This window comes from Narcine bancroftii, chromosome 3 (assembly GCF_036971445.1).
Source record: "Narcine bancroftii isolate sNarBan1 chromosome 3, sNarBan1.hap1, whole genome shotgun sequence".
NCBI classification, from domain to species: domain Eukaryota; kingdom Metazoa; phylum Chordata; class Chondrichthyes; order Torpediniformes; family Narcinidae; genus Narcine; species Narcine bancroftii.
This window is the reverse complement of record NC_091471.1, coordinates 38,126,702-38,141,627: the sequence shown is the minus strand read 5'-3', so window position 1 is coordinate 38,141,627 and position 14,926 is coordinate 38,126,702. Positions and strand designations below refer to the sequence as shown.

Genomic DNA, 14,926 nt, shown 5'->3' with positions numbered 1-14,926 from the left:
AGTGTACATAATTATACAAACCAAAATTAAAAATAAATCATATAATCCTTATTTATGTACAAAATATGCATTTTATCTCGAGACCACCCATACACTTTACCATTTGCCAAGCTACATCAACAATTTGGCAACAAGTTAAAATTTCCCTCACAGAGATCATGATGACTGATCGAGATTTTACCCTGACTGCAATGACTGATGTTGATACAGCTTGTTATTCACAGGAAAGTTCAAGGTTTCCAGAGTCAAAACTTAACCTTGATGGACAATTATAAGAAAATGCTGGGAAATATACAGTATATGAGCACAAATTGAGTGAGGATAGAATTGACTTCATAGAAAACTGGAATGCAAATGGCACACCTTTATTCTCCACTCTTAATAATTAAAATTAACCCATCCTGATATATTCCTTTAAAAATCATAAAAAGCAATGGAAAACCTCACCAGGGAGATAACCTCATCATTAGACAGAGTTGTTGCACATGGAATACCATATAGAATACCACATGTACATCAATGATGGTAAATTCTGAAGGATATTTGGAATCATAATTGACAATATGGGAAACATATTAATATAAAAACATGGTAGTGCCAAAATAGTGCACCTCAGATTGCTAAGCCTGTCCAGTGAAAGATCTGAAGCATGCTCAAAACATGTGATGATTCTAAACATTTCCTCATAAATAGTATCCCAAAACAAAGGATGTGGTGGGGGGGAAAAAGTGGTGTTGGTCAGTGGTATTGGGGTACAAGTTGTGCTGAGATCATTTATTTATTGACCATATATTCACCTACTTCCACTGATTCTTGATGACAAGATCTCTGTACTACTTTGGGTATTGAGAAAACTTATGAGGATGCATGGAGCTGGGAGTAATGTATAGATGTTAGGTTAACTGATAAAAGACAGCGAGTAGGGATAAATGGGCGTTTCTCATGTGGTAACTAGAGGCGAGCAGAGTGCTGCAGGGCTGGGTGCAAGATTTGCAAGTGTTCACTATATACATTAATGATTAGATAAGATAGTAGCATTTAAGAGGATTCTGAATAGACATGTATATACAGGGAATGGAGGAACATGTATCACATGCAAGCCCAGAATTTTAAATTAATTTGACCTTCATATTTGGTGCAGTCATTGTGGGCTGAAGGGCCCATTCCTGTGCTGTACCGTTCATTCTATGTTAACCTGGGATCTCCCTCCGTCACCCCTCTACATATCTACTGGGATTATTGTCTGAAGAGGGCTCGCAAAATCATTGAGGACCCCTATCAGCCTGCACACAGCATCTCCCAGCTACTCCCGTCAGGAAAGAAATACTGGAGAATCAGAGCCAAAACCACTAGGCAGAGAAGCAGTTTCTTCACTCTGCCAGTGAGACTGCCGAACAAGTGATGAACTGCTCATACAAACATTTGTTTTTATGTGTGTTATATCTGTATGGGTATTTGCATGTTTTTGCACTGAGGACTGAAGAACGCTGTTTAGTCGAGTTGCACTCATATGCTCTTCACAACATTGATATCTTCTCTATAACCTCTGTACTTTTTTCTTTGCAAAGGAGTGCTCACCCTCACTGATGTCCACTTCTCACATTCCTTTCCTTTTGGGCATTCCTCCTGGTCCTTTACCCTCTCATTTCCAATTGGCAATGCAACTTCAAATGCTTTGATACCTCCACTCCTCTCACTCACCAACCTCAGCCAGACTGTGTGGACAGGACTCGATATACATCACTCCAATCCCACCCCAATCTCATCACCCAACTCAGATGATACCACTGGTGGACTCACCTCTGCCAGATGGCAACTTTCGGACACCTTCTTGTACCTCTCCCTGGACCATGACCCACACAAGAATACCAGGCCACTGTCTCTGGACCATTACAGATCTCATCACGTTAGACCTGGTTTCCACAGTCTCCAATCTGATAATAGCTGAATCCTGAATTGCCTGCTCCCATCTATCCAGTCAAGGTACATTATAGGTCATGACCTGAAACATCAATTGTCCTTCTGGCTCCACAGATGTGGCTTGACCCAACAGTTTGTTTCTGCATCTCATATTTAGATTTCCTCTGGGACAATTATTAATTTAAAAACGTGATCATTTTTATTTTGTTATCTTTCTATTTTTGTTTTCTTTGTTATCTAGTTTGCATCTTGCCAAGATTCAAATTTCGAACCTATTAAACAGTGTTGTCTGTGCCAACACATCAGCAGAAAAAAAGTTGCAGAGGCAGCTTTTAGTTCTTTGCATCTTCTCCATGTTAAAAGAGCAAGAAGATGGCCACACCAACTAATATCCATAGCACAACATCGCCACCCAATGGTAAACAAGCATCTCCACCAAATAACATCCTCAGTTGTAGTCAATTCTGGGGGGAACAGATTTGGCAGAATCAGTGTGAATGTGGAGGGCTGAATAAGGTGATACTGCCGCTGGGAATAATATGTGTGTGACTGTGTACATATATACACGATAGGCACGGTCAAAATCCACAATCTGGTCTCCAAATTTTTGGATCTCCATCTTCTTACATCAATTCTTTTGCTCTAGTCACACAGTTGGTATGCAATAGTCATTCTTTACCTAAAGGTATTCACATACAAGTATCTTACTGCTTGAAACTGGGGAGGAAGTCATTGTAGATCTGAAGGGACTCACTAGAAAATGTGAAATTATTATTCCCTGTTAGACGCATGGAGTGTAACAGGCATCTTTCCCCACAATATTAATAATATTTGTTATTTTAATTTGTGTATTCCCAGATAGTGTGACAAATGTCATTAGGAATTGAATTGGTCCACTAAATAAAAAGGTATTTCCCCCCAAAGGTTGTACATTGGTAAGATGGACAAATACGTCATCTCTGCTATTGCTAAATCTAAGAAATATTGAGAATGGCTATAATGAAAGCATCCTCATAGCTCAATATGTTACCGTAAAATTCTCTCCATGGTCACCCACTGTTACACACAGTGCAGAAGATCATGAGGACCAAAGAAAGGCTCATGAGGTCACGGTTCAGAGAGCGAGTTGAGTCTAGGGTTTTTGGTGGGGACTGTTAATGCTGGGTCGGAGGGATTTTCAAAAAGAGTGGAAAGATGGGATACTCAAAGTGCAAAATGTGGTAGTGCTCAATGAGAAAACTGGGGGCTGCTGGTGAGGAGAAAGCATGACAAGACAGGGGAGGGTGTTGGAATTTTTGTGGGTTGGAACAGTGGTGGGAAGGAAGCAATCTCTGTGAGGCAAATGAGGAAAGAAGACCTACTTGGAGAAAATGGACAACCCTGCTAATTTATCAGCAGCACAGGGCTATTAACCAACTCCAAATAAGGACTCAACAGTTTGGTTCTGATCTGCTTCAATATATCCGGCCTGTACAATTCACAAGTCTTGGCAAAATGGAAATGTGAAATGGCAGAATTGCAAATAGCACAGGAAAGTCTCTTGGTTTCTAAAGAACATTAGAAACACAAGCAGGTGTACACTATTCAACTCTGTCTCCTAGTCACTGAGATCATGTTTACCTTTTAATTCAGTGCCACTCTCTACACTGTCCATCTATCTATATTTTAAATATATTTAGTGATCACGCCTCCGCAGCTTTTGTCCTTCAATTTGCCATTTCCGTGAAATCTGCTCAGAGAGGCTCACGTGACGCATCATAGATAGAAGGACGCGGGCTCTGGGTCTCCCAAGAAAAATCTAACACCATTAAAAGCATCCAGAATTGCCTCTAAACTAGCTGAATAGGTAGAATACGACCAAAAAATTCCCCAAAAAAACAAAACAATTTACTCACCGATCAAAATCCAGCTTCTACAGCAGAATCCATTTAAGCAACAGGCCATCGGAAAATGGCAAAATGGCAGCTGCAAAAATCTTGAGACCCACTGAGAGATCCATCCCTGGAACGGAGCCAGCCCAAGAGTAACTGCTGAAGGAGGGAGATTCATGTGTCCTCCTCCAGGAGATTAAAGAGGTAATGAAGCTACCTCTAATAATCTGGACTCTAAAACTGAAGAGATTAATCAGTCCATCTCAGAACTTAAAACCAGCTGAGTTCCTGTGTGACTGCCAGGGAGGAACGCGTTGGGATGGCAGAAAATCGATTAACAGAGATGGACTCTTCCCTTTGTGTGTTAAGGAGGAAAAATGACTTTCTACTGTGGAAAATAGACCAGCTAGAGAACCACAGCCCATAGAATTATATCCGTATTGTTAACTTGAAAGAAGGCTGTGAGGGAAATGACCCCATAGTATTCTACACTGGCTGGATCCCAGTCATTAAGGGACAATAACACTTTAATGAACCAATAATAATTGAATGGGCCCATCAAGTTTTTGAGCCCAACCCATCTACAGACCAGAGACATGAGACATGTCTGTTGAAGTATCAGGACCGAGGAAATATCTTGGATCTCACCACATGGCGGTTGAGAAAGGACAAGGGCTCCATTAAATACAACAACAGGCCAGTGCTATTTTTCACTGACCTAAGTGCAAGTTTAATGAAGAGCAGGAGAGAGTTTGATCAAATAAAGAAGGAACTTAGATCAATAAACATTCCATTTGCCTTATTTCACCCTGCATCACTGTGGATCATACTCCCTAACAGAGGGAGAGTCTCTTCAAAACACCTGGGCAAGTGATGACATTCTATGTAACTGGGCAGGAGGAGAATGAAATGGTGAGAGAGAGCAGATGGAGGAAAACTCGATAGGCAGTCGTGGCCCTCACGAGTTGCTGTGAATGCGTGCCTTAAACTGTAGTCACTTCTTCCATTTATAATGGATAGACAAGTTCTAATTTAAACTGATTAGTTTCTATAGTAGGTGTGTTTTACAGTAATTGTTTCTGAGTTGGGCATTTTTAAATCAATTGTTGTATTCAAAATTGAATCATCTTGTATAATAATTAATTTTTTTTAGATAGGAACCCTAGGCCACTCATTAGCTGTGTCTAATGAATGCAGGATGTACATCCCAGTCTGATGGGAAGGTAATGCTGAATATTCAGAAGACGGCATTGGGAGGGAGAGGAAAGGCTTTTTATTTTAACTTTAATTCTTATTTTTATTTTTAACTTTATTAACCTTGTCCGCACCTTATCTGATCTCTTACTATTTTGTCACGAGACATATTTTTGCTTGTATAGAGATTTTAATTATTGATGAACAAGGTAGTGAAATTTGTCAGCTTTACTGTGAATGGGATGAACAGACATATTAAAAGGAAGTGTCCTTGCACACCTGAAAAAAATGCAAACTGATGTTGTCTTTATATAAGAAACCCACCTTACTGCACAGGAACTTAAGAAACTAAGGAGAGAATGGGTAGGACATGTAATATCATCATATTTTAATTCCAAAGCCAGGGGTTTAGCCATCCTGATAAACAAAAACACACCAATAATGATTGGAGGAACTATCATTGACCCATCAGGTTGATACGTATTAATTAATGCTCAGCTTTATTCAGATTCTTGGACACTTTTAAACCTATGACGATGATGTACTTTTTATTCAACATATCTTCCTTGAGGTTTCAATGGACGACAAAATGTACTTGAAGGGGGCAACTTCAATTTCTGTTTGGATCTTGACCTGGACAAGTCAATGCAGACAGTATTCAAATTTACTTTAGCTGTCATGAAAGATTTAAATTTGACAGATGAGTGGAGACAAACACACTCTTAAACCAGGAACTAGTTCTTCCCCCATGATTCCCACACTAGGATTGACCTATTTTTGTTATCAACACAGTTAATTCATAGAACATTAGAGTCTGAATATTTATCCAGGACCCTATTGGATCATTCGTCTTTGACCCTCTCTATTTTGGTGTAGAAAATCCAACTAACTCAAAGATGGCATCTGAATCCTACCCTACTTCAAAAACCAGAATTTTGCAAATTTATTAGACACCAGATAAAGTTATTCCGTGAGATAAACTGTCCCCCTGCTTCCAATACTTTTATTTATGGGACACATTAAAAGCCTACTATAGGGGACAGATAATCTCATATACAAAAAGTATAATGAAGAAATACGTGCCATATTTTTACTTGGGGATATATATGAAAAGGATAAAAAATTGAAATTGGATAAATATCAATAAATTTTAAACTATTGCAATAGCAACTGCAAAGAAATGTCTAGCGATATCATGGAAAGATGATAAGGAAGTGTTATTAAGTAGATGGTATAGTGAGATGCCAAATTATATACCTTTGAACAAAATTACATATAATTTAAGGAATCGAGTTGAAAATGTTTATAGTATTTGGAAACAATATATGGATTTTATGAATATTTTTTTCTTCTACAACTTCTACCTTATCCACTCTTCTTAATCAGAAATTTTAAAAATAATTATTGATTGTATATGCAAGTATTGTTGTATATTAAATAGAAGATGTTTTCTTTTCTTTCTTTTTCTTATTTTTTGGGGGGTGGGGAGAAAAAGTATAAAAGTTTTTTTTATATAATTGGATATGGATATTTGATTAAAGTTTTATTCTTTGATTTTTTTTCTGTAATGATACAAATAACTGAATAAAATTTTCAAGAAGAAATGCAAGACAGACGTAGAAGGACTGGAAACAGAAATTCTGAAATTGGAAAAGGAGTTCCAATAGTCTGGCTCCAAGAAGATAAAGTGCTTGTAAACAAAAAACTTAAGTATAATACACTTATAAAATTGGAAAAAAAAACCTGAGAACTAAACAATTATGAACTGGGAGAGAAAGCACACAAAGTCTTGTCCTGACAATTGAAAGCAGAGGAAAGTTTGAGAACAATTAATTCAATTCAGACTGAAGTGAGCTCAATCTCATATAAACCAACAGAAATCAATGACACATTACCGAATAAGACTTCTTATCCACTATTGAACTGCTCAAACACAACCAAATGTTACAGAGTTCTGTGTTGTGTATTGGCCTATGTGTTGTGTGGTTTCATGTTAAAAAGTGACAGTTTGCCTTAGAGAGCCTTAGTGAAGGTGGACTGCTGAGAGTGGGAGACGGACTGAGCATGTGCAGAAAATGAAAAAAATTTCTGGACTTGGATGATAAACCACCACTGGGTGGTGCTGTGGAGTGGAAGAAGGCCCAAAACAGGAGTCATGGTCTGGAGGACAGTTTAGAATGGTGGGATTTCAAAAAGGATGAACATTCTGAAGGCAGCCAGAAGGATCCGGACCAAGCCGGTTGTTCCTCTCTTTGCAAGCAACACAAGAAGACAACTTTGAATTTTATGCTCGCTCTCTCTCTCTCAAAGATCTTTTGGCTTCAGTTTACCGAACAAACTGAATTTTGTTTATGATCTTTTCTTCGGTTGAGATCGAAGTTTTGTGAGTTTTGTGTGTTTTGTGTTTGTTTTGTGTCCAAGTTTTTCTGTGGGCTGGTTGGAAATATAACTTAGACTTTAATTACATATGTAATATTTATGCTGGGGAATTTATTAGTTTTACACTATTATAGGAATTTGCATAGTAACCAGTGGGCATTGTTATAAAAGGGGGGATTTTGAATTAAAGTTTGAAGGTGAATTTTTGTTAATAAAGTAATTGTTCATCTTTACCCCTTTGTGATATGCCTTCTTTGTTGTTGCCCCAAAGAAATTGAAAAAGTCTTAGGCACACTATAGTCTAATAAATCACCAGGGGAGGAAACTATTAAAAGACTTGCTCAAAACCTCCTGGAAAAACATCATCATCCCTACTATTGACCATCACTTTTCAAAGTAGATAAAGTGCCATTGGGACGATATTGTGCACCAAACCAACTAAGAGGAAGGAGTACACCACTTCACTATCTGGCCATTCCATCAAGCAATTCCAGACCCTTCAGAAGAATCTGCAGTTTCCAAGTAGGCCTCACTGTCACATCAGAACCCACAGAACATGACTGGAATCAAGTCATCCTCAAGCCTGAGGGACTGCAAGAATACTTTCAAGTGGAACATAGTTATTGAATGACTCTTGCCCTCAAGTGATTAATTACAGTAGCAACACACTTTATTTAGAGTTTGGTTTAATGCTTTTCTCCTGCCTATATTCATATTATTTAATATTATTTTCATTCTAGCAATTACACTGGACAACAATTTTATTTCCCCCAAAACGTTTGCTTCCTGAAAAAAAATTTAAAAAGCAATGATTATGATAGACCATTTCAAGCTAGACACAAAGATAATTTCAGGTTTGCTGCATCATGTAGGAAGTTAGAGAACCATTAAATAAACTTTTAATGAATGTAGCATGTTTAATTGCATAATGTACCTCTTTGCCAAGCTCTCGGGTTGCACAACAAATGTGAGGAGCCCAGGGGTTGCCTTGGTCAAGAATTTTACAACCGAAGCAAAGCTCATAGATCTTCTTAATAAGTGCAGTCATACTCTGTTTTGGAGCCTTAACTGTATACAGTACTGGCCACAAATGTAACAGAATGTATTGCAGCTATTGTGACATTGACTAGGCATTTCTGCTGTATTGAATCTTTCTGAAGACAATAAATGCTATTGTGAAGTACACTCACTATGCTATTGACTGAAGAACATGTGTGTCAACATGCTCTAGAACATGAGCTCCTTTTATAGCCTGTTTCCATCCATCATGACTAACCAGGCCTAAGACAATATTTGCATCACCCCCCTGCACTGAGCGTATGCCCAGGCGTGCTTGGACTGGCCAAAACAGCTTGCTTTGTAGACAATATACTAGTAGACTTAAAACATGACAGGAAATTGATGAGTAAAGCTATAAGGCTAGAACTTGCGGATTACATTTTTGCAGGGACATGTACTATGGAGATGTTTAGGGATCTCTTGTAAGTTGTTAGGATAAATTTGTCCTGGTGAAGCAGAGACAGAATGGTAGGGTGAAGGAACTATTGTTGACAAAGTGGAAAATCTAGTCAGGGGGAAGACGGCACCACACATGAGGCATAGGCAGCAAGAATCAGATAGGTCTCTTAAGGAATATCAGGTAGCAAGAAAGGAGCTTAAGAGGGGAGTTGAGGAGAGAAAGAAGGGGAACTGAGAAGGCCTCAGCGAGTAGGATTAAAGAAAACCCCAAGCCATTCTTCACTTATGTGAAGAACAGAAGGATGACAGGAGTGAAGGTAGGACTGATTAGAGAAAAAGGTGGGAAGATGTGCCTAGAGGCAGTGAAAGTGGGTGAGGTCCTCAATGAATACTTATCTTCAGAATTCACCAAGGAGAGGGACTTTAATGACATTGAGGACTATGTGGGTGGGGTTAATGTTCTAGAGCATGTTGATATTAAGAGGGAGAGTGAATGTGTTGGAGCAGTTAAAATGAATTAGGATGGATAAGTCCCCAGAGCCTTACAAAATATTCCCCAGACTTCTCCACAATGTGAGGGATGAAATTGCTGAGCCTCTGGCTAGAATTTTGTAGTCAGGAATGGTACCGGAGGATTGGAAGGTGGCAAATGTTATCCCCTTGTTCAAAAAATGGTAGTAGGGAAGTCCAGGAAATTATAGACCACGAGTCTCTTGTCTGTGGCGGGCAAGCTGTTGGAAAGTGTTCTTAGAGATAGGATCTATGGGCATTTAGAGAATCGTGGTTTGATCAGGGACATTCAGCATGGCTTTGTTAAGGGCAGATCATGTCTCACAAGCCTGATAAGAGTTCTTTGAGGAGGTGACCAGCATATTGATGAGGGTAGTGTGGTGGATGTGGTCTATATGGATTTTAGTAAGGCATTTGACAAAGTTCTACATGGTAGGCTTCTTCAGAAAAGTCGAAGGCATGGAATCCAGGGAAGCTTGGCCGTGTGGATTCAAAATTGGCTTTCCTATAGAAAGCAGAGGATTGTGGTGAGGGCTATGACTAGTAGTGTCTCACAAGGATTGGTCTGGGACCTCTGCTTTTTGTGATTTTTATTAATGATTTGGATGAGGGGGTAGATTGGTGGGTTGTCAAGTTTGCAGATGACACAAAGAGGATTGTAGATTGTAGAAGAAATGTAGAAGGAGGACATTGATAGCATGCAGAACTGGGGTAAGAAGTGGCAGATTGAGTTCAATCTGGAGAAGTGTGAGGTGGTACACTTTGGAAGTACAGACTCCAAGGCAGAGTAAAAAGTTAATGGTAGGATTCTTGGTAGTGCAAAAGAGCAGAGGGATAAGGGGTCCATGACCACAGATCCCTAAAAGTTGTCTCACAGATAGACAAGGTAGTTAAGAAATCTTATGGGGTTTTAGCTTTCATAAGCCGAGGGATTGAGCTTGAGATGCAGCTCTACAAAACTCTGGTAAGACCACACTTGGAGTACTGTGTCCATTTCTGGTCGTCTCATTATATGAAAGATGTGGAAGCATTGGAAAGGGTGCAGAGGAGATTCACCAGGATGCTAGCTGGTTTAAAGAGTATGCATTATGAGCAGAGATTAAGGCTTTACTCTTTGGGGAGAAGGAGGATGAGGGGAGTCATGATAGAGGTATAGAAGATATTAAGAGGAATAGATAGAGTGGACAGCCTATGCCTCCTTCCCAGGGCACCACTGCTCAAAACAAGAGGGCATGGACTTAAAGTAATGGGTGGGAAGTTCAAGGGAGATATTAGTGGAAGGTTTTTTTAAACCCAGTGATTAGAGTGTGGAATGCACTACCTTGATCAGTGTTGGAGGCAGGTGAATTTCAAGAGAATACTAGACAAGGATATGGATGAATTTAAAATTTATGTGGGAAGCAGGGTCGAAAGAACAGCACAACTTTGTGGGCCAAAGGGCCTGTACTGTTATATTTAAAAGAAAAAGGTACATGATAGGAAAATGTTAAGGTAATTTTCCTGATCAGCAGCCCAACATCCATAAAATACATCCAAAAGGGTCTAGGAAGCAAAATCTTTGTTGACCAGTATTATTCTACTATTTGAAGGTTATGGACACTGCTTCAACAATGGTTTCTGGTTTAATTTTACATTCTAAACAGCTGAAGAAACATTTTTATTCTTTTGTGATCAGAAATTTGTAGAGCTTTACTATAATCTTATTAACTAATTTAAGACCTCCATCTGATCACATTAGATCTCCTTTATTGAACTTCCAATTTCTCATTTCCTCTTTTAACTACTTTTCTCTGGTGACATCTGAGTAAATCAGTGATGTTACTTTTTCATGGTTTCAGAGTTCTGGTGGTGGGGGGGGGGGGGGGGGCTCAAAACTACATACAATACTCAAAATGTGGCATCATGGCTTGGCTTCGCAAATGAAAATTTAGGAAAATCACAATGGATTTTTTAGGTGGAGTGAAGCATGCGCAGTACTGGCCCCACCCTTTACACCCAGGGTTTATCTGCCACAGTCTTAGTACACTGGGACGGTGATAGTCAGGTCCTCAGGTCATAGGTGTTACATCGGAGTGTCCTTTTCCTACATGTATGACTTGATAAGGCTAATGAGCCCCATCTGCCCGGGTTTGAAATGAGAGTTTTCCTTCTCTTAGGCAGGCTGCCATGATTTACTAAACTCAGTGAAAATGGGTAACACCAATGAGGTGCTGCTACGGACACAATAAAGTAGGAGAGGCCATTTGCAGTGACCTCCTGCCTGGCAAGCCAGTGGCCACGTGGCAATCACTACACCGAGAAATGTATTATGCATGTACTTTCCTTGGGGAGTGGGACATCAGGCCAAGACCTCACCCGCCCTCACTTGTGGCATAAAGGCTGATCTATAGTAAACATCAGCTATAACTTTTATATTTAATTCCACAAATCAAAAGATTACAATTTTTTTCTAACAAATGGAACTGCAACCTATCAATGATTTGTGTCTCATTGATAAGTCCAATCCCTCGTAAAAGCCATTCACCACATTCTTTAGAATAAAGATTCCTCTCATCAATTGCTTTTTTCCCTCTGTTGTTTTCATTGTCACAGGTGTCTTATGGAACAATTTGGAATCATTTCTGAAATGCAAACATTTTGCTTAAAAATCTCAGGTGTTTCTCAAAGAGATTCTCCATGGCAAGTCATGCCTTTCCCTTCTCTGTGCTGAATGGTCTGAATTATTGTATTGTTCAACATGCCAAAAATGTTTAGCCCAGATTATGGAATAGAACAGGTTATCAACAATAAAGCCCACCATCTTTTGAGTGAGTAGTTCATAGATTCCAAACTTATCCTGTCCTATTAAAGAGACAACCTGCCCGAATTAATTTTGTAAAGCCCTCCTCCAGGATTAACAAATTACATTTTTCTTCATGTGAATAATATTATTCAGTCCAATGTATGTAGAACTACAAATATAGAACAGTTTAGCACAGGAACAGGTTCTTCTATCCACAATGTCTGTGGCTAGCAGGATGTTAAATTAAACCATTCCCACTTCCCTGCAAATGGTCAGGTTTATGCCTGTTCATGAGCTTGTTTTTTTTTAAATTCTTAAAAGTTGCAATGGTCACTGTTTTCACCATCTCCCTTGGCAGCACATTCAAGGTACCTTTGCTTGCTGTGGGGTTCCTTCATAAAGTCTATTGTTGGTCATTTTACGAAGACTGAGATCAAATGCATCATATAACATTTAATAAAGTTCCAGAATTATTTAAAGCCTGGTAATCTCACCCAAATCCTGAAAATTATAGCTTGAGTGGAACATTCACAGTAGGACTACACCCCAATGACCAGCAAACCTTCCAAACTGTTTATGAATGGAAGTGTTACATAATTCCACCCTCTACCACAGGTTATTATATTTTGTATGCCAGCTAGTTAACAAAAAAGATCTGAAGCTTCATTTGCTACATTATCATAGTGACCACACTTGAAACGTTCTTCTGACCACACTTGAAACGTTCTTCAATGGTCACAGAGTTTTAGGATTACTGAAGGTCACAAAATAGACTTTAAAATTTCAAGTGTTTTCTTGGATTCCAAATAACTTTGGTTCCCCATATAGGAATTTGTAAATTGATTGCAAAAGTAGTGAAGGCACAGAAATTTTATACCTTGGGTTTCAGAACCTACCGTCCTCACAGGAAGCACTTTGTCCAGATCATTCAAAGTAATAGTTCTGTCTTCTTCAAAATTTCCTTTCACCATTCTGCAGAAATACAATGTGGACAATATCATTAGGCAATACTCACTGTACAAAGCATTATCAGGAAGATGAAGCACTGTCAAGTACAACTCCAAATTCATCTGGTGATTAATAGCCACCAACACTCACAATAAAATTGCCTGATCACTAATTAATCAGTTCAGAAATAGGACTTGCACACCAGAAAATACTTCAATTTCAGTTTTTACTCCCTTAAATTCTGCAATTTCATTCTTCCATCCACTAAAATTTATTCAGTTCCTTTGCTGCAGTGCATCAGGCCACCTAATTAACATCCTTCAAAGTGGAAAATTAAAGTCCTCTGTTCAAATCTAGTATAGTCTCCAGCTTTCTGCAAAAGCTGTGCGAAATGGATGCACCAGTCAGGAAATAATTTCCTAAATTAATCTTTCAAGATACCAATGGAAGTGGTATCAGAAGCAGGTTGGTGCAAGATGTTCTTTGAGCAACTGTATTTGTCTGTTCCAAGCAGGCGTAACCCGTTCAAACAGCAACCTTGCAATTCAAGTTCTTTGCAATGTACCAAGATGAAGTGATAGAGATTGTTTGGCAAACAGTTCAGCGAGATACCTCATAATAGTACAAGCAAGAAACAGGGCAAAAGTTATAAAGAGAGATCAGCTGGTATAGAGCAAAGATAGTACAGTCTAATTTTACTATTTTGGGGTACATTCAGGATTCTGATAATGTTGGGAAAGATATGGTTCTGGAATCTGGTGGTGGATGATCTCATACTTGTTAAGTGGGTGGCCAGGGTGGGATGAATTAGTTAACAGGTTCTCTAATATGTTGATGATTTACAAGAATGTTGCCCAAAATTAAGGAACTGGGTTATAGGGAAAGGATAAACAGGTTAGGGCTTTATTCTCTGGAGTATGAGTGAATGAGGGAGATTTAATAAATATATACAAAACGATGAGGGGTATACATTGAGTAGATATAGGCTTTTTCCACTGAGATAAGACAAGAACTAGATGGGCTGATGGTCAAATGAGAAATATTTAAAAGGAAATATTAGGAGAGTGTGGAACGAGATGCCAGCTGAAGAGGTGAAGGCAGGCTCGATTTTGACAAGAAAAATTTGTTTAAGTACATGGATGGGATGGGTATGCTTCAGGTGTAGGTTAATGGGACTAGGAAGAATAATGGTTTGGTACAGATTAGATGGGTTGAAAGGCCCACTTCTGTACTGAAATATTCAATGGATCGATGGTTTTCCAAGGCAGCAGGAATTATAAATGGAGTTGAGAGCAGGTAAGGAGCTATATGCAATAACCTTAACTGCATATCAGAAAAAAAATGAAACATTTCTAAGAATGAAAAGAATTTAAAAAAAATTTAATATATATTAATATATATCAATGAAAGCTTATCTTTATATTTGGGTTAGTGAGTACTGTAAAATTACTCAAAACCTCTGTTTATCTGCTTGCACACGTGCCTATTGAATCATCATGAAGTAGCAAATAAAATATTAGAGAAAGAAGAGCACAGGCGCACATACCCATCCATAAGGAAGTGGTAGACAACATACTTCCACTTATCAATGTAAATATACATGGATGGATAATCATAAACAAATCTTATTCACCAACAGGTGCCAAATTATTGATGCATAGAAATAAAGTGAGTCATTAAATAGAACGTGATTATGGGTAGAATGTAGCATTCTTTACCGTGAAGTGCACACTGGATATTATTTTCATCAGGGAAACAGACGTGACCAACAAATCAAAACTAATGCTCAAAATGTGGTCTAATATCTGAAAGTCATGTGTCAAAAATCAACATTTAAACATGAAATTTACATCTGCCACGTTGA

General features: G+C 38.7%; 1 protein-coding gene across 9 annotated transcripts in view; it reads right to left on the bottom strand.

Moving 5' to 3' along the window:
- Window positions 1-14,926, bottom strand: part of ctif (CBP80/20-dependent translation initiation factor) — a 316,523-nt gene that overhangs the window by 146,098 nt on the left and 155,499 nt on the right. For all 9 annotated transcript variants that reach the window (XR_011353333.1, XM_069923856.1, XM_069923855.1 and 6 more), the window contains one exon: window positions 13,011-13,086. Coding sequence is in view for 8 of the 9 variants with exons in the window: in XM_069923856.1 (XP_069779957.1) it covers window positions 13,011-13,086 (76 nt within the window). In the remaining variant the exon portion in view is untranslated. The remainder of the gene's footprint in view (window positions 1-13,010; window positions 13,087-14,926) is intronic.